General features: G+C 35.7%; 1 protein-coding gene across 1 annotated transcript; it reads right to left on the minus strand.

Moving 5' to 3' along the window:
- Positions 1-362: 362 nt before the first annotated feature.
- LOC134532373 (uncharacterized PE-PGRS family protein PE_PGRS46-like) lies at positions 363-4,076 on the minus strand. Its single transcript, XM_063368809.1, has 2 exons — positions 3,960-4,076; positions 363-813 (listed from the first exon to the last, which is right to left on the minus strand). The coding sequence occupies exons 1-2, from the start codon at positions 3,972-3,974 to the stop codon at positions 418-420; spliced, it is 411 nt and encodes a 136-aa protein (XP_063224879.1). The 5' UTR covers positions 3,975-4,076; the 3' UTR covers positions 363-417.
- Between the last annotated feature and the right edge of the window lie 17,599 nt (positions 4,077-21,675).

The following is a 21,675-nucleotide window of genomic DNA, read 5'->3' on the forward strand; positions in this document are numbered from 1 at the left end:
CAGATATTTCCCACAGTAGAGATACAATGTAAAAATTTGAATAATAATTTTTAATATGATTTTATTAATTTTATGTTATAAATAAATAGCGCAATGAGAAAAATATTCATTGACAATGTTTTCAAAATTAACTTCGTTTACTTAACTATTCGGGTAGTACAAAATAAGATATAAATCTCATTGAATCATTAAGGTATAAATGGTTATTTTTTAAAAGAAAAATTCAATATTAAAACGTTTCAACAAGTGACAAGCTTTATTAATTCATAATGCTTTACATGTTAGATGAACAGAAAAAAATTAAATTTGAATTAAAATCATATTTTTTTCGACATGAGAAACCGTGCTGCCTCTATCATTTAGTTCTCATGCGTAGGGTGAATTATCCAGTTGATCTTCTGCCAAAGTTCACTTGATTCAGCTTTGCTGACCCCAAATTTGACCTCCTTGCTGGCCACCAGCGTTTCCGCCTTGTCCGCCAACCTGGCCATTTGACCCGCCCACAGAGCCGCTTCCAGGAAAACCGGTCTGACCGCCCATTCCGCCAGGGTAGCCGCCTTGTCCGCCAACCTGGCCATTTGACCCGCCCACAGAGCCGCTTCCAGGAAAACCGGTCTGACCGCCCATTCCGCCAGGGTAGCTGCCTTGTCCGGCAACCTGCCCAGTTGACCCACCCACAGAGCCACTTCCGGGACGGCCATTTTGACCGCCCATCTGGCCTCCTTGTCCGACGGTCCAGCCGCTTCCTCCGGCCTGTCCTGGCCGCTGCGATAGTCCCACCTGGGCGATGGCCAAGACTGTCGCCACTACACACTGCCAACAAAACAAACATATTGCGAATGTCTTACAATATTAAACAAGTAATAATTTGATAAGCATGTACATACCCAGTATTATATATATTGCATTTATATTAAAACCCGCGTCTTCGCTCGCGCAATTTCAGAGAATTGCTAAAATCTGAACATTGAAATAAAGGTTTCTTATTAATTACAAACCTTTTTTACTAAATACGTAGACACAATGAATTTTTAAAGTGTATAAAAGATTTATTTTACAACAAAACCGTTCAAGAATTATATTTTATTAAGTGGATAATCATAGGTTTTTAAAATATATTTAGAATAGGTGAAGTATCTGATTTTAAAACTTCTGTTTTGGAATGTTCGAGTATACCTATATTTTACTTTGTTGAATAATTCATTTTCATTTCTTGAGGTAGGAAATTTAAAAAAATTGAAAACACGCACAAATTTCGTTTTAACTAAGTTTATGCCATCGTTTACACTAACATATTAATTAACTGTGGTTAAAACTATGAATTCATCTTTAATCTTATTGCATTGCACTTCATGTTGATCTACATACTTTAAATTCGGCTCAATTTATAGCATTTAAAAAACGGAAAAATTATGATAGAGTAAAAGTTTCGTTTTAAACCCTTGACAAAAAGTTAAAAGTATCGGCCAAAACTTGTATGCCATGAGCGGATATTCTTTAAAAAGTTTATTGTGGCTAAACTGTTAATTGTGTCACAAAACGGATTGCTGCAGCAGTAGCGTAATATGAGAGATCTACAAGTTTGGTCCTATGTTTATTTTTCTGTCTCACAAATTCCGTATCTATGTATTCGTATATATATAGACGAATACATAGATACGGAATTTGTGAGACAGAAAAAAAATGAATAGGACCAATATATATATAAATAAAGAAGCAGAATAACACATTTTTCTTAATCTTACGCCTGAAAATTAGCCACTCGCTTGTAGTTAACAGAAGATTTTTTTATATTTAAAAACAATTATTAAAAACATTGACCAAATCAATCATGTAAAAGAAGCCTATTGAAATTAGCTCTGTAGACGTTAGGCTTTATTAATATTTATATTATAACTTGTAAATTGAGATCTAAAAATTCGTTCTGTAAAATTAAAGATGCTCGTTTCAGGAATAAAAAGTCTCTATAATTACTAATAAACCTGGCTTCATAAAAAATAAACTTTCTCTTAGATAATAATTAAAAAAATAGTAATATTAACTTGTTGGCAAATTTTATTTAGAAGTTTGTAACATAAATTTATCTGATATAAAATTGTAAAAAATATATGTCTAGTGGAATTAAACGAATTATGTCAAGAGCGAAGCCGATTTTAACGACTTTATTTTGCAGAAAACAACTAATTATTTTATTACACATATACGCGTATTAAATGATAATAGGAAATAATAAATTAAATTAGTATTTAAAATAGTGAAGAAATATTTTTACATTAATTACAAGTTAAAGAAGAATGTTTGATAACCAAAACCAATGTAAAATATAAAATTATAGTTGGTACTGAAACATAAATCATTTTAATAACTTATTGTCACCCGAGCACAATAATCGATTTATTGTTACCGCTAACTATGGACTTTCACGACAAAGATAAAAAAAAATCGCATTTAGTTTTAAGATTCTATTCCAAAGCAACATATATTTAGAAAAACAACAATTTTTCCTAACAAGAGTTTCAAAACAACTACTAATATAAAACTTCGTTATATACTTCGTACACGAGTCTCTATTTGAAACTATAGTACTTGCTCAGTAGTTACTACTAAGTAGATAAACATGGCATGAATGAAATTTGAAATAAAATGCAAGAGAAAAGTGTGAAAAAAGTAATAAATATATTATGCATTCATTTTTTATGTGATCATTAAAATAAGTCGTTTATTTTTTGTATGATATGTATTAAATAACAATTATTTTAATAAGAACATTTTACAAATAATTGTGCTAGTTAAAAAAGTATCTGGATGAAATGATTTCATCATGAAATAATTATGTGAGTTTTAGGTGTACTTAAATGTTTATTATTATACTTTGAAATGCAGCATGATGATTTGAAATAATGGCATATTAATGAAATTGAAATATAGCGCCTTCCAGATAACACGACCAATTAAAAATAATACCTCCGAATTTTCTTTCAGCCAGTGAGACGTAATATGTAGTTAATACACAAGTAATTCTCCTGAAATATGGTCTATTGGAAAGGGTATATAATTTTGTGCAATTGTAAAAAGTGGTATCTTCTGGAATTTTAATTTTAAATTTTTCAATTTAGAAGGAAGCCGTTATAGTTAACTGCAAAATAGGTTTTACACTAAAAAGAATTCCGGTTTTAATAGACTTCTACCTTTGCAACATAAGCACGAAAGTCAAACATGTACCATGTAACTTGTCTCAAATTTTGACTCTTCTCAAAAACAATACTAATGTTCTGTGTATTTCCTGCCTGTTTTTCAACAGTGTGTTTGATGCGTAACATCTTAGCTCTCAGTATACGGCAATTGGTGGGAGTAATTTCGTGAAACGAACGGAAGTCACTTGAAACGGAAAAGTGTAACACGATGCTGCCGCCTGTGGCGGTTGGGGTATACAATGTGCACAGAGCCAAAGAGAAACTTTAAAGTACTAACGGTTTGATGAATTTTAACACGATTGGCAGTATTTTAATAAAATCGAATGATTTGATAGTTGACGTTTATTTCCGCAATGAATTATAGCGGCGGATACGGAAACTACGTGTGATTCGCATTAAAGAAATGTAGTTGAAAACACAATTTGCGTATTTTTTTTATCACACTCGGTATTATTTTAAAGAATTCAAAGTAAAATATCTTGTCCAAGTTTCGTATTACAAGTGTGTATTTGCAACATGAGAACACATGAATTTTGCTCGTCAATGAGGTTAGATGTTACACATCTCAGGCGGGTACTGAACGATTCGCTCACAATTTTTTTTTCTAACCACTTCATGTGTTCGGCAGTATTGGTTAAAAAAAATCATAATTTGTTGTTATTGACAGTCAGGCAATCGGCACTTCTGGTGATGTCATTGGGAACTGCAAGTTTTCAGACGACATACATGTTTAAGCATGCGTTCAAACATGAAACAGCAACTTACCAAGGTCCTGATCATCCTGAAGTTCGGCTGTCACGAGTCACCCAGACGTGCAGAGGACGTGATGAATGCTGGTGCACGCAGGACATCTGTTATATACCGAGAGGGCGAGAAATCGGCTGCGGCGGCGAAGAATATGCAGATCAAATTTGCAAAGTTGTTTTTGTCGGGAGTCTTCCCGACCTTGACGCAACCAGTTCCCGCGTGCTGCTAACGAGAGCCACAACGCAAAGGAAGACAACGCTTAGTTAGGAACAAATAACCCACACCCAATCCTTTGTTACGTATAACGACCTTCTCGCGTAGGACTTGTTATAACTTCAATAATTCGCAGTCAGCTTGAATGGTGACGTTTCAATGCCACGTGGTTGTTTTGCATCATGAAGCAAAGCTAAATTTGACAGTTGTCAACTGTTGTATACCAAAATTATTTGACATGTTTGCTGATTTCATTATTGTTCCAAGTACCTTAAAACAGCTTTAATAGAAACAGTACTTTCATAGTTTATTAAAAAAAATATCTCTCATCAAAATAAAACTTAATAATATTGACAAATGCTACGAAACGAAACGAATTTTCGATCTAATCGAACTGCAGAGCAAAGCGAAGAAAGAAATGAAATTGCACGGAATCGATTATCACAAACACGTTCAGCGCGTACACAAGAAGAAAGAGAAAATTTGCAAACGAAGATGATACTATTCGAATGAGACATCATCGGTCAGTAGAAACCAATTGCTCGACAATGAATTTGTATAATCGTGCAAGAAGACAAATGTTGCATTGCATACTCATCGAGCTGCATTCCGTTACAACGCGACAACTGATTGCAGTGCAGACCAACACGTTGCTACTGGAGCGATGAGCATTGTGTGCCCATGTTGTAAGGCATTGGAGTACAGAAATGAATCACCTGGATTGTGTTGCGCAAGCGGCAAAGTCAAACTGGCGCCATTGGTCCCGCCACCAGAGCCATCGCACGCATTCCACACATTTACTGACACAAATAGGGGAGACCGGGGCAGGTTGGCAGCAGGGGCACGTTGGCACAGGCGCTGTAGTTCTCTAAACAGATGCAGTAAAGCGCCACCAGTACTACGCGAGGTGCGTCAGTCGAGTGTCTTGCCCCTCCGTTGACGGTACCGAAAATTGTGACTTTTTCAGCGGAAGAGAGAACTTTTTGTGTTTATTGAACATGTAAGTAAAATTGCATTTTAACTTAAAATCCTAAATAGCATTGTATATATAACGTAATTTTTTGTATATATATTCATCTTAAAGACAACTGTTTAAGGTTTGCTTTTAGCTATCAAGAAGAGTTTATTTTGCTCTGTTGATTTGTTGAGGGTAATGTAAAGAAGTAACCAAGGAATGGGGCACATTGGCACTATGAATAAGGGGTAGGTTGGCACACTGTGCCAACGTGCCCCATAACTCAAAAATTTATTAACAGCCCAGTTTTATATCCCGATAATGTTCATGCAATATTAATAATAAAAATAATAAAAGTTTTTATTATTTATAATATATTTGCTATATTTTACAACTAGTCTATTCAATATTGCTCGCAAAAACTGAGGATGAATACTAAAAATAACTGTTTGTTTGTTCCTAAAATTTCACAATGGTGCGCACATACAAGAATAAGACTACCAGGGGCTAAGTGTCAGCTGAAACCATGGAAGCAGCTTTACTTGCTGTAAAAAGAACGAACTGTTCAAAGGGGAGCAGCTCAAGATTTCGGCATACCATATAGTACAGATACTGGCTAGATATTGCGCCAGGGGCTTGCCTAGGGGGGGGGGGGGGGGAGGGAGGGGGGACGAGCGGGACCGGACTCCCCCCCCCTCCCCAAGGGCTAAAAATATTTTAATATTAAATTCATAAAATGAAAAAAATTAATATTTAGTATGATATTAAAATAAATTCAATGACACAAACATAAATGTTTAATTAAACTTAGTTCACTTTCCATTTTTAACGTAACTTAACTACTGTGAACGGATATATACGAAGCATCCCCTGCCGACATACCCCCAGGCCCCCCGGAAAGGCCCTAGCCTTCGGCCTGACTCCCCCCCTCCCCCCCCCAGAGCAAAATCCTGGGCACGCCACTGTATTGCAATAATTATAAAAAAAACATTCACTATCTGGGCCGACATCACAACATCCTCTTACATTCGCACAACCTATGGCGGTACCAAAACAGGCTATGGCTGCACCACCACAGGCTATGACAGCACCACCATAGCCTATGGTAGCACCACCACAGCCTATGGCAGCACAACCGTCACAGCATCTGGCGAATGTTCCTGCATATTTGCCCTGGGTGCAATTTAGCTATGCTAAACCATGGAAAGTAAGCCTAAAAAAGTTTGTTTTCGTTTATTTAATATATCTTGACATCCCTTTGTATGCCTTTTGAGAACATACAATAGGCATCTACTCATATTGATTCATCCCCATTACCTACTGTCTAGAATTCGTATCCTTACCCAGAGTTGGTAAGGCCATTCACCACAGTAAGACCAAGAAAAGAAACTGGCAAAGGCCGAAAGAAAAGGAAATCAGCAATTTTGACAAACACTCCAATAAAGAGGGCTTTGGCAGAGGAACAGGAATCTTCAAAGAAAAAGAAGGCCGTTTAAGAAACGGTAAACCGCCAAAGAATATTTTTCCTTTGGATCGCACTTCCAAGAAAATTTGTATTCCAAAAAGCTCTTCCCCTTTGGAAAGTGATGATCAAGATGATGACTGCCGTTGTATTTGCTGCTTAGGTGCATTTAGCAATTAAGAATGCAGTCAAGAATGGGTGCAGTGTACCAAGTATCATAAATGGGCACAAGAAGACTGCATTTCCGGCGACACTCTATTTTATGTGTGTTTCAGATGCGAGAAAAACTTATGAAAGTGATCTTTTTTACGGACGTATATTGTTCAAAGAAACAAGTTAGTTAACTTTTATGTTTGTGTTGTTTATATGATATTGATATATTGTTATAGGTTATTTTATATTTCCAGATTATTTATTACAAGCTTTTGATATTTGTGTGTTGTGCCAACTTGCCCCAATAGCGGGGCATGTTGGCACGCTCGTCTTTACTTCAATAAAAATTGTTTTGAAAACTTCATATTGAAATTTACTTAAATCTAGTAATTTCAATATGTGCTTTAAGGTCTATTCTTTTTGCTAACGCCACAAAACTTTAATGTATGTTAATATCATATCTTTAAAAATTAAATTGACTAAAAGTGTGCCAACCTGCCCCGGTCTCCCCTACATAAATACAACAGTTGCTTCCAAATGACTTCATTTGGAGCAACAAATGTTCATGATGATTTCATGTCACTTTCAAGTTTTATATATTATAAGACAATTGTTATTATAATTTATTTATTATTAACAAGGGCAGTCATTGAATTTTTTTTCAGTATTAACCTTGAAAAGACATGCTTCTCGCATTGTGAATTTTATGTCGCCTGTTCCCGGGTCGCAAAACCATCAGCCTAGTTTGTTTACGCACCTGACAACAAGGCAAAAAATACCGTGTATCATAAAACATTACAATGAACGAAATGGTGATGCCACAGCACACCAATCTAATCAAAGCATCTCTTTGTTTTGTTTGTTGACTTGAAATTCTGACTTATTTTAGTTGTGAATTACATTTTGAAACAAAACTGCATGGTTCCAAGACGATCACATTTCAGGCACATCACACGTTTCCAGCATTTCAGCGGTGTAATGCCGATAGAATTAATTTCGCTTGTAAAATATATAAATTGGCGTAATTCTGAATGTACTCAATCTCAAATTGAATATTCATGGTCTCAATCGGTAATACATTCAATGATCACTCAGAAATACGTTTCTTTTCACATTTTCACTTCGTTTACACATTTACAATATCTTTTCACAAATTCACAAAATGATCATAAACAAAATTATTGAAATTTGGACAGGATCAAAGTCTGAAGGTCAGCTAGTAAGTTATTTACTTCAATTTGAAATAAAATGAAGCATATTAAAAATTTGAGAAAAAATCTATATGCAATGACTTTTTACCCAAACATTTTTTAAACAGGAAACTTTAAATATTAATACTAATAAAATTTTGCTATGCTAACTTAAAAAGTTATTTAAAAATTTGTTCATTTAAGCAAACCACTTTCTAAAATTGCATAGTAAATGTGTTTGCAGTATAAATAAAAAAACAGTTTGTCGATTAAAATTGTTTGCCTATTAATAGGTGCAATTTGCCTATTAATAAGTGCAAATAATTCCATACCCAAAAGATATAGAAATTTTGAGTTGACTAGGTATATAATTTTATCAATGGAAGGGCAATGTATGATTCCGTACCAAAAATTTGTAGTTACAGTTTAAAATCATTTTGTGCAAGTTTGGTATTGTGAAACTTTTGGGAAAATTTCTACAACTCCTAAACCACATCACTTTTATAATTTTTTTATATTCTGAACCGTAATGAATAGGCCTATAAACTGTCCCCGACTTACTGTTTCATCCTGGGACATCTGTATAGGTTAATGTTTTACAGTACGGTGATATTTACCAAATTAATTTGCGTATATGCTAAAATCCTAGTGCGTTTTAAATTATTATTTGTAGTTCACTGACTTGACGTCACACTGCATTATTTCTCTAGTTTTGGCCTCGCTATGTTTACCAACTCTTCAGCTGAAATGGTATTCGGCTGCTGTGCTTCAATTAAAAGGTAGGGGGGAAATTTCTATTGCCAAAGTTGCGTACAAACACCGTTTATCCATTACGACTCAGCAAATTGAAACGTGAAAAGTTTGAAATGTACACTTCTGCGCGCTCTCCGCCAACATTTATATGCGATTTAAACTTGCTCATTACCCTAACCGCTGCCTCTTCAGAGCGCCACTTTACACAGAACAAAAGAGAAGCCGGGAATAACTTGTATATTTTTGGTAATACTCCAAATAAATATAGTATTTATAAGATTTAGACGCGCTATAAACTACTGCTGCATCAAGGTAAGGAATTCGTAGTAAACGTTCTAAAAATTAGTTTATTTTAGAATTTTTATTGTTTTATATTTATGGTAGAATAGAATGTTCAAGCGGCCACAAAAAAGACTATACTTTTAGTGCTGTAGCATTAAGATTCTAGTATATGGAATTATTTTATTCGCACATGAAAAATTCATTTAATACAACACCCGTGAAACAATTAAAAATAGTAATGTTGGCCTAACAATTGGCTTAAAGTATGTTCAGTTTGAATTAAAGTTGAATATTATGTCAAATAATTTGTCATATCTCGTGGACACCAGATAGACTTCTGGATTAGTAAATACCTTCTGGTAAAGAAAAAAATTAAGTCTTCATGAAATTGAAACACTATTGTCATGATAAAACTTGCAAATTAAAACTAATACCAATAAAACAATCTTGACTATCAGGAATATTATCGCAGGTGAAAAAATGACGGATGTTTTCGTGAGCTGGTGATTTTTCTGAGGGTGCTCCAGTCTTTCTTCTACCACTGGTCCATCCCATTTGTCAAGGTTCCGTCTACAAACCATCTTGGTCATGTCATTTCTTTTTTATTAGGGTTAGTAAAGCAAATTTACCACTATAGATATCTTGCATTATATTTTTCAACCCATATTTTCTCAACAGATATTTTCTGGATATAATCTAATAGAGGTAAAATATCACACAAATATTCATTAAAATGAGCTCTTGTGTGACCGTTTTAAATATGAAAAATAACTTTTAGTAAGTTAAGTAGTAAATGCATGGTGAGAAAATTTGACTCAATAAACAAACGTAGGGGCATTACAGGAATACATAACAGAGCGGAAAAAACCTAAATGAATAGTAGTGCCAAGAAAATGAAATAAACATTTCGGCGTGTGAAATGTAGTCATCGTAGTTCATCGTCTCGCGGTTGTGAGGACGTGAGAACGGGAAGTTGTGCTACTAAAGACGAGGGGGAACAGGAGTGAAGAGAGGGGAAAAAACGGCTAAGGGTAGTTTCAAGAGCTGTAGGAGGGTGGCTATTGTCCAGCGACACGTATCTGCGAGTCTGGAGGGACGGTTGAAAACGAAACAGGAAAAGGGAAAGGGGAGGGGAACAAAAAAAAACATTAAATGCGACGCAGACGACATGGGCTCGCTAATCCGGCACGACGGAACGCGCGCTGTTTTAATTCTGCCTTGGAGACAAACAGCTCGGTCCTATACCGAGTTATAGGTCTAGATGTACGGCTGCCGGACAATGGAATTAGGACCTCTCTTCACTGACGTAGAACACAAGAGATCATGCAGCAATGCAAACCTTCTAAGTATAAAAGTTCACCCTGCTTCTAATTATAACTAGAGACCCGTGAATTTCGCGGATTCATTTCGTGTTATGCTAAAATTCAAATAATTATACCTTAGTGCTGCTTCTATCATTGGTTCTCTGTTAATCTGGAGGACTGAGGGCCAATTAGAGACCCTCACTCATAGAAATGTCGAATCACAGGCCACCCAGTCGAGACGACTCACAAGTTAACAGCCAATGAACAGTTGGCATTTGCCCGAGTGTGTAGAGGATATTGGAGTCTATCCTGGAGGTCATTGAATCCGCGAAATTCACGGGTCTCTAATTATAACTAACGCAAATAGAAAAAAAACGTTAAACCAAAACTATCAATCTTGCGGTTTGCGTTTCTACCTTAAGCCTGTATTTCAAGTGTAGTATAAAAATGCTTTTCAAGATACATCTACGTAATATGTACAGATGTCTGCGATTTTCATTCTATCACACACTTATTTAACTATCGCAAAGTGAAAGCAAATAACGTTTTTAAATCAAATTACTAATAATTTCACTCGTTTTCGTGGAATAAAAATACACGTGTTATAAAAATAAGAATCTGCTATAATTTAATTAAAAAGTTGCTGTGAAATCCAGTTTATGTATAGTCTTACTGAACACGACCTCCAACACTGATGTGATGTCTGAACCATTCAGTCATGCCATGCTAGAGGAAAGTAACAAGCCGAGACGGGCCAAAATGTGACACTTTTATCAATGGAGTAGACACTGCATGCGACTTCACTTATCACTAATGAGATTCAATTACATTTAAATAACAGCGAAATATTGTATTAAATTTGTAAATAATGTAAACGAGTGTAGCAAAATTTAGTGTAGATATTTCCTGATTGAAAAAAAGTTTAATTTTTATTTAGGTGATCTGTTTATAATGCAACTAAATAATTCTTAAGTTAATTCCAAATAATAACAAATTGAGGATAACTTGCTTATACGCAGTCTATTTAAAGGCCTGACCCATTAATTATGATATAGCTTCTTTTTTTTTTTTTCGAAAAGTGTACTAATTTAAAAAATAAAACTTTGAAAATTAGTGACTTATTTTACTTTACTTTCATACAATCACATAAATATTTAATTGTCAGATTTATAGAACTGGTTCGCGTTTCCACCAAATGTGCAAATAAATTGGGTCAAAAGCTTTTTATCGACATGTATGCAGGTTCTGATTAAGGTGGAACGAGGATCTAATTTTTTATATCCTACCAAACTAACGGGGAGTGTATTAAACCTACTGACATACTTATTTCATACCAGAAAATTTCAGCTAGCCCAAAACCAAAATGTGATTTAATGTATAAATCTTTCTGTAATAAATGCGCGATTTGAAATCATTGGAACCAGATATGTAAAGCAACGTTTATACTAATACGAATTTCTGCATAAAATTATTATTATTATTCTACACTAAATAAAAATTTCTTATTAAAAACTTCTCTCAGTACTCAAAACACATAACATGTCTAGTTTGTAATTTCTTTAAAATGTTAACTTCAGTGTAGATAAAAATTCAAAATGGAATTTCTACTTGCATTAAGGTGAATAATTCGCAAATAAATCAATTACCCAGTCGAATACGTTTGTTTAGTATTGGTATACATGTTCTAATGGATACACTGCAAACAATGATATTTTACTGTCGTTGTAAAAAAAATTGAATGAAGAACCGGAAGGCAGTGAAGAGATTTTTCTGAAAGCGTCCTCAGATCATTGAGCGGAAAAGCTGATCGTTTCTGTGACGCTCCCAAGCAGTCGGAGCGACGACGCGTTTGAGGGGGGGGGGGTGTCGGACGTCTGAACGTCAGGGCGTAATGAAGCACCCTCGGTTATGAATAAGCCCGGAGATCCTCTCCGGGCTAATACCTCGAGATGGAGACCGGGGTGGGGGGTGGAGCACTTCAACCACCCCCTTCGTCCCGAGCGGTGGTAAGTTCTCCCCCCCAAAACAAAGACACCACTTCAAACCCCTCCCGCCAAGACGAAGGCAATTCTCTTGTTTTAATCTTCGGGAAAGGGGTGGAGGCGGCGGCGCGGCACAAAAGACGAAGGTGTTTGTGCTCGCGGGAGGGAGGGTCGGAAGAAGAAGGGTTTTGCGCCCTCGGGCGAGTCGTCAAAAGGGTGGGGGGTTAGTCGGGAGCTGTATTTAACAGCCTGTGGACTATCCCGAAGTTGGGCCGACTGGCTGGCGGGCTGACTTCCTCCTAGACTCTTGTCGTTCGACGCGTTGCGGTCTCATTCAGGAGCGCCACCGCCACCACCACCAGTACCTTCGCCCGTGCTCTTCGCGGAAGATGGCGCCCAAAGACGGCAGAACATTGTCCACAAAAACAGGCGCTCCTCCCCGGCTGCATACGACACGGGCCAGAGCATGGCGGGGGGAGGGAGGGGGACGAATGTCTGCTGAATGCGTCGAGCGAACAATCGCCCGGGTGACAAGTACCGAGTTTGACGCCGCTATCTCTGAAGTAGGAGGAGGGCAGGGGGAGGAATGCCCTTGGGTGGCGGCGGGAGAGACAGCTACTTAATCAGCGATAAACAGTGGCGACGTGTGTGTGTGTGTGTTTGTATGCGAGTGGGAGGGATGACTGGTGCATGAATGCGTAATTAAGTGGAGCGCGTCTGTGATGGAAGGAATAAGAGATGTCGGACCGTCGAGTGAAGAGGGGAGGTGGGTAGGAACGTCTTGATTCCGGCACGGCATTCAGGAGAAGACAACCTCCGTTTTAGGGATTAAGACCCTGTCACGCTGTTTGAATTTCGCTACCAAGAACTTACAGTAAAATTGGCAAATCAAGTTGGGGAGTTAGACGACACTTAAACGTCACAGCCATGTTTGTTTGAAAATATGGGTGACAACCATTTACATAAAAAAAATGTTGGTTAGGACTAATTTTAAAATACGTAATATGTTCGTAAAAAAATCGGAAAATGGCAAAAGACCCATACAATTTAGTAGTTTTAATGCTGCTCCTTTGCAGCATTTTATTTTCTGCACTTGGCGTAAATACACAAACAGTCTCTTGCAGAAACATATATGCTTTTCCTTGCAAGTAGAGTTTTCTTTAATATTTTTACATTTACAAAATACAATCTTACGACGAATGAACCGTTTAAGAAAAATCTTCTTTTAGTCATTGAATTTCAAAACACTGAAAAATACCACTTTAACATTTTACAGAAATTTTATGTGATTTTTTTAACAATAGATGTACATTTTTTAACAATAGATTTAAAATATCACCCTATTGGGAATGAGACTATAATATTAAAGTATAGTTATATTTTAGTAAAATTAATAAGTACCTGAAAAAATTAAATACTTACATAAAAGTTTTCTACAACATCAGAAGATAATAATAAAACACAAAGCTTAACTATTTTATTTTAACTTTTCTATAAATTAGTTAAAACGAAGATAATATCTTCAATGTAGACTAACTTAAAGACACCCGTGAATATAGTTTAAACATACTAATTTCATGCAACACAGTACCCAAAAAAAAGTGTCACATTTTTGTGATATTTTTTTAATGGCATTGGGTTCAGAAAGAAGACAATTTAAGAAGAAATAAAAACCATTACAATGGTTTAAAATATAGGTAAGTTTAAACATTTATGCAAGTATTAAAACTACGGGAATGTATTAGAACGTTGAATTTTGAGAGAGTTTTATAGATAGAATTATTATAATGTTGTACTTAGCTAGTTTTAAAAAATTTATTTTGCTACACCAATAACATATGGTTTGATAAATTCTATTGTAATTAAAAATTAACTATATTTACAAATTAAAATTATAACGTGTTTAACTTATAACGTTGCTGTGAAGTTTTGAAAATTATGTTAGCTTTAACAACCCTAGAGATAAATTCCATTTGCTGTATATGTAATAGGTTCAAAAACAATAACATTACACGAGAAGGTGTAATAGCTGCACAATAGTTTTGAAAATATGTTTTGCTATTATCAGTCAATCGTGTCCAGTCGTATACAGTTGATACAGGCAAGCAGTGACGAAAAGGATGTTAGTACGTGAAAATTAAGCTAAGAGTGAGTTAAGATATAATTTACTGTAATGAATACTGTGCGCCAACATGCATTAAGAGAAGTGCGCAGTAAACAACAGATGGTATTCCCAATGTTGGCAGCGAATATAAATCGAGCATTCCTGTTTCCTTGCGAATTGCAAATGTGACTCGAAGTTAGCTGGGTTGCCTACGTCAAAGGTATACACATCACGGATTAAACTAAATCATTCTTAAAATAAACTTAAATTATATAATTACGTGTTTGGGTACATAAATGAATTTGTATTATTACGTATGATTACACAGTTTATTTTATAAGGTCTATTTGAACATAACCTAATCTTGGGACGAAATTGTTTCCGTATAAGAGAACGTAACGCTGCCTGGTGCAGTAGTGCGAACTGTGCTAACGAAAGGTCAGTAGGTCATTCTAGTCCGTTTCCTAAAATTGAATTTTACTTAAATTTTCAGAAATATATTTTATGTGTATTATTTAGTATCACTGTGGGTATATTTCAAACTTAGTTATTCTTAACTTTCGGTTACGGATTAAGTGGATTTCGGAATAACGAATTTCGAACTATCGGAACTCCACTTAAATGATCTAAATGAAACAGAGCGAGTGGTATATAAATGAGAGTTTCGACAGCTGGTAATGGTGCGAGGTGCTGATGCTTGGGATCTTACATCTAGATTGTGACGTCACGGCGGCCATCTTGAATGACGAACTTTGACCTTGACATCGAACCCGGCCACCATATTAGATTATCTTGACCCCGACCCCGACCCAGCCACCTTGGATTCTAGAACTTTCTGACATTTTGGATTTTGACTTCACGTTCGCCATATTGTAAATCCGTACCAATTATTTAAAATATCAGGAAAATATTAAAATAATTTTTTAATTACAATTGAAATAAAATTTTATAAAAAAACGCACTTGATTCGTGGACCTTAAAGTTCTCGATAGGAATGCAGTGAGGGAAAAAATGGTGACTGGTCCTTCTTCCATGGAGGCTACGGAGATTGACATCCTCCCCCCTTATCATCGTTGTCTTAAACCAACGAATATATATTACACCAACTAATATGAAGTCGCGACGGCCATCTTGGATCTGCCATTTTGTTTCGCCTGCTAGAGTTCACTGGTTTATGTTTTACTCGCTAGACTGCAGTAGTATCAATCATCAGATCGTCAGATATCATACCATGCACCATCTTATCGGTCATCTAGGCCACCATATTACAAATCTGTAATTATTAACCTAAAATTTCGTAAAATAATTTATAAAAACCATAGAAAAATCACCTATTACTATATTTATTAATTTGATTGAATCCTGTCCTCGATTTTATACTTGTTATATGTAAAATTAAGTGTTTCGTTAGCTTATAAACCTTTATTTTAATTATTAGTCATCCCAATTAAACATTTTACTATAAAAATCAAAGTTCAAGAAATAAGACAACAAATGTTTACAAACATTATTTATTACATAATTTATAAAATACTTAAAGTACAGCCTAGCAAATTATTAAAGTCTTTTAGCGTTACTCGCTTTGTTCTCTCTTCTTGTAGTGTGAAGCGAAACCTTTACATGTGTTGGCATGTTTTTTTTCTAGGTCAGTTCACACAGCTGGAAGTTTTCTACTTCGTTAAAAGAACAGTGATATATTTCATGATGTCTTGCACTGAACATGTTCGCAAACTTATTGTTACAGAAGATACATTCTGGTCCTACTTAAAGTGCTATCAATTAGTCTTTCACAATTCTTGATGTGCTATTTCAAGTTTCCATAGCGTATAAACTGGCTACAACTCATGTTGCACTTATATTTGAACCGTTTAGATTTATTATTATAATCTTGTATTACACACTCACGAATATTTAAAGTTTTTGTTGTCACAGAAGGCCCATTTGGGTGATGGAACACCGCCAGTTGTTGTTACTTTGGTTATCGATTTTCGTTTTTCATTGCTATAGTATTTATTTAGCTTATCTTGGATGTATAAACGTTTTGTGTGTAAATTTTAATTGATTATCATATGGTTAAATTTAAAAAAAAATATTTCTGGTAAGATACAAAATTAAAATAATTTTACAATTACTGTAATTATAATCACTAGAGACTCCAAGATAAAACGATTAATTTTAACACGTTGCTTCCCTTCATATTGTTACAACTAGGAAAAATTGGTTCGTAAGGATAGTCCAAGTAATTTTATACAGTTTTATTTGCTACCAATATTTTCAGTACTAATTAAATCATGTCTGTTCACAAATTACTAAGTATCTGTTCCAGTTCACAGTTTTCACTCCTCACTGGAGCTGGGCTCAACAGTGGTTCGCCTCTTACCTCGCATCTGCCTTCACACAGTCTCGCGCCACTCAGTCGCACTCGCACGATCCCGTCGCTCTGCGCCTGCGCCGCTCACAGGACTCGCTCTTCACTCAACTCGCCTGTTGGAACTCTTCACGGAGGCCGGCGTCACCGCTTTTATACCCAGTGAGTCATATTTATGGAACCGACTGGAATGGCTGTGACGTGTCGCGTCATTCCGGGCCGACTCGATGCTCGAAGCATCTAGAATAACTGCGCGTTATTCACGCCACTCCACGCGGTGGCCTCTGTAAGCCCGCGGAATTCCCAGGCCGCTAAGGGACAGATGCCAGCGTAGAGGAAGGAGGGAGCGAGGTTGGGCCGTCCTAATCCCTAAAGGTATTCGCGCGTGACGTCAGTGGTGCCGTGCAGGGCCACCAGGCCAGACTACCGCTGGAAGGCGCACTCAGGTGCCTGGCACGCGACGCGGCCCTGCTTCCCAGTCCGTAACAATATGTCTGGGCGTATTTCTGTATTATATAAATATTATAAATCAATTATTATTCTAGAATACATCCATACAATAGTGGTCATCGAATAGTAGTTCGCGTCAATAGGCATCGGTTGAAAGACGAAAATGGCCTCTGTTAAAGTGGCGGTGAATACACAGTTTATCATCCTTCGAGTACGAGCAGGAAAGTGGAGTCCAGTCTGGTCATCAAAGATACTCCCACATAACAGGACTTCCGTGATGGAAATTACCGATTAATTACAGTGTCGTAGCGATAAGAGTGGTCCGAGGGAACTCAAACTCCTTCCGATGGTAAAATAAATGAATTATAGCTTCAGGTACGGCTTGGCACAAAATACTTGAATATTGAGTGTTACCTGTAAAATTGTTATAGCTGGCGAAATGTTGTGAAGCTATACTATTTATTTTATTCAGGTAAAATATTTAGTTTCTTTAAAATTAACGGAATTTAAATTTAATGCTGAAGGTATTCTTCAGAATTCAGAAAAATATAAACAATTGCTTCTCTCTCAAGCCTTGGTTTGACGTGCCATGTTGTTTATTTTATTTATTCGTCTTTACAAAAATTAAATAAGGGAATTTCATGCAAATGTGCTATTATGGATCTATTGCATTTGTTATTTGGTAGCAAATTTTGCAACCATTAATGCTAACTTCAAAATTTTTAATATTTAGGAAAATTTGCGTGACGTTTTAACGATATTGGATGACACGAAGTTTCTGGAGATATAAATGTCAGAATAACAGAACAAATAAAAAAATATATATTTTGGTAAAACTATACAATTGTCTAAAATAAAATGACTGACAAAAAAAATGGATAGCTAATATTGCATGTGAGGACTAGCTTTAAGTCCGTTTCATTAGAGGACTTTGGGCTCTAACGTAGATGATTTGAGTATAATCGATTATGGCGTAGTGATAGTTGTGAGATAATTTTTAAACGCTTTACGCTGATTGGGTCTCTCTCGAACCAGATAATATTGGCTATGGTAATAACTGACTTCCGTGAGTTGAAGAGTTAAAATAAAGTAAAAACTGATGTTTTATCTCGTAAGAAATGAAGCGGTATCTGTGGCTAGAGGAGTGGAAACAGTCTCTGCGCGGGCTTCGTGCTGCGGCGCCACTGCTGAGGGTCTCACAGTGGGTGTCAGGTGAGAAACCTTGTAGGCCCGCCTTCCAGGGTTGGCGTGACCCTCGCCTGACATTGTGCAAATGGCGCTGCCATCTCTCGCGTGCGACGCAACCTTGCGTTATGCAGCAGCGGGAGGGGAGGGCGGGTGGGTTTCACCCCACTCGAAAGAAAGGAAGGTAGGTGCTCGTCGATGAGTAGCGGGCGGGGTTAGGGGGAGGGGGTGGGTTTCTCGTGACCAGTGGCCATTGCGCGGACACGCGGGGCGGCCCGTCCGGAAGCGGTATTAAAAAACCTCCAGTTCCCCCCCCCCCTCCTTCCAACCACCCCATCAGGCAACGCGCAGGACAGCGGAAGGGCGTGGATTAAAGACAGAGATTGCGCTGACTTAAGGTGCGCCGTCAGCACGGCATACCGCGTGGCTTACGCCCCGGGTTTCCTCCGCCGCACGCAACGTCCAGATTTTCCTGAGGTCCTTCCAGTCGCGAAGCACAAGTAGGAAGGAAAAAACAAAAACAAAAAAATAATAATCACAAGAACCATTCCTGGCGGCAGCAATTACGAAAAAAAAAATTGCTAGCATTACGTGGCTACGACCCCCTACCCCTCATCACCCCAATAACAGTTTCATTCTATACCTCAACGCACTGACGTTGTTTACTCAGTCGTAACGTGTGTTAAGGTCGTAATAAACCATCCACAAACTTCTCTGTGGTTGCGTGCTCGTTGGGTTCGAGCGATTGACAATGTAGCTCTCCACCCTACATTCAAGCGGTCTTTTTGAATAATAATAATAAAAAAAATGAAGTCCTAACTTTCTTGGAGTTCTGGGCGGTCACCGTGATCGCTAATCTTTTCATGCTAGTGTCACGGAAAAGGTCGCGGGTTTGATCCTAGAGCTTAACTAAATTTGGTGTGAATCTCGTCTTGGATCTGGGCAATTTGGAATATAATTTAGCTTTGAAGATTTTGTGAGTCTGAACATGATTTTAAATAAGTTCATAATTGAACTGCATTAATTGTTTATAAAAGTATTTTCCCTAATAATTCTTCCTCATTAAATTGCATATTACGGACTTAAGGAAAATTTTCTATGTCAGTCCTAGCATTTGTTGAATGCTTGTAATCATATGTTATATAGTTTTAAATAAACAATCTTGCCTTTTGTTGTAAAACTCTTAAATTGTTTTTAGTATATCAATAGTTAATAAAAGAACTATATATTTTCCATTCTCTGAAAAGCCATGTCTCTATGGTTTTGGGAAAACATATTTTTTATTGATTAATGTTTTTTTTACTAAAAATATGTTTGTTTTTTAATGAAAACTACATTTTAAAGGTAAGTACAAAACTAAATACAGAATTATTTCATAATTTCAGTATATGCTAGGACAAGAAATTTTGTCTTTTAGTTCATTAAAATCATTAAAAAAGGACTTGTTTAATATAAAAATTGTACACAATTACATATGGCCAAATTTTGGATTTATTTATAATAATATGCTAAAGCAAGAAATGTTAAAAGTAAAATAAAATAAGTTACAACTACCTTAAATAGCTATTATGCATAAATTGAGACACCATGTTCGAATGGTCAGAGAAATTGATTCGAAGTAAGATGACCAATAACTACGATTGTAATAACAAGAGTGTAGCTTGTATTAAGTAGGTATATTTTCGTTAGTGTTTATATTTTGTATTAATATGAATAATCGTGACATTACTCACGGTATTCGTCATTAACACAATATAAAGGTGTATGGCAATTGAGTATATAATTGATTAATATTTTATATATATATATTCTTTGTGATTATACACTAATGAAATAAATAAACAATTATTGGATACTTTTTTTTCATTTTAATACTTCGAAATCCTTTTTGACACTTTAGCTGTCTGCCAAAAACTAACTAAATGCCCACAAGTTTGAATAATTTATTTTTGCAGGTTATTGAAAATATAATTTAAATTTATGTAAACTGAATAACCTATGTCATTTTAGTTTCGTGTCAAAATGCTAACAATAACTAAATAAACTTGATCGATAAAGCTATTTTTGTCATTAAGTTGCCAATACTTTAACCTTTTACCATATATGTTTGAATTCTGCAATACAGTTTGTTATTTTCCTCGATGAACCGTCAATTTTTAAAAAAATGGTATTCTTGAATGCTAATAATTAGTAAAATTTTTAACAAGCTTATATAACTTTATAAAAATTACTAAGCAACTAACTGTCCAATGGATAGAATTTGAGCAGTTCCTGTGCGTTATGTATTTCAAACACAATAATATAAATTTATTTTTACCCGAAAAGGCTGGCCTTTTATTCCATAACCATTTTGTAAATTATTAGTGTGAGTATTATTTACAAAATAATAAGGCTTTTTAAAATGTAAGTTTTAATTTTATGTCAATTTAAGCAAAATAATATCATTTAAAATGACCGAGTCTCAGTTTGATGAAGACAAAACTTTTTTTGTTTTTATCTGTGGCGTCAGCCTGATAAGTGACAGAGAAACACGAGTGCGGCCCACATATCTGTTGGATTTAGGGCAGCTCTGACTTAGAATGAATTCAAGCGGAACAATGTCTCACGTAAGTATTGTGTAATAATAAGCTACCTACTCATTAGGTGCCAAACAACTAAAAGGGCAACCTGTTTTTTTCAAATTTGTTTGGCAGATAAGGCCAGCATTTTCTGTAAAACATCATCATTTTATTCTAGAGTTTGGAATTCATAACTCACAGATACCGCTAGAACGACCTCTATTTGACAGTTAGTTTCTTAGTGATTATATTTTCATATAATTATACATTAATAAATAAAATATATTAATAAATTATATAAATTTACATAATTATTAGATTTAAAGTACAACACCTTTCAAATTTTGTTGGTACATCGAGAATAAGAACAAACAGGATTGTAGAGTTGGAACATTTGAGGTTCAAAGCTAATGCTACTGACTACTGAATGGCATAATTATCTATGTCTAACATGTTTATTTAGTTGTATTAACAATATTGTTAGCATTTCGACACGAAACTAAAATAACATAAATTATTCACTTCACATAAATTTAAATTATCTTATCAAATAGCCCGTAAACTACTACTTTTAATGGAAAATGCTATGGTATTTTTAACTGAAAAAATGGAAACAGTTTTAAACAACAGTATTTAATGGATGGAAAATGTAGGTTATATTTATCGACTAAATATGGTGAGGGAAAGGTTTTAAGTTCCTTTAACCACGTCATGTCATGACGTATCTCATGACTTGTTCTAATGCAATGATTTTATTTCAGGTTTTTTTTTTTTT

Source organism: Bacillus rossius, chromosome 5, assembly GCF_032445375.1.
Source record: "Bacillus rossius redtenbacheri isolate Brsri chromosome 5, Brsri_v3, whole genome shotgun sequence".
NCBI lineage: Eukaryota > Metazoa > Arthropoda > Insecta > Phasmatodea > Bacillidae > Bacillus > Bacillus rossius.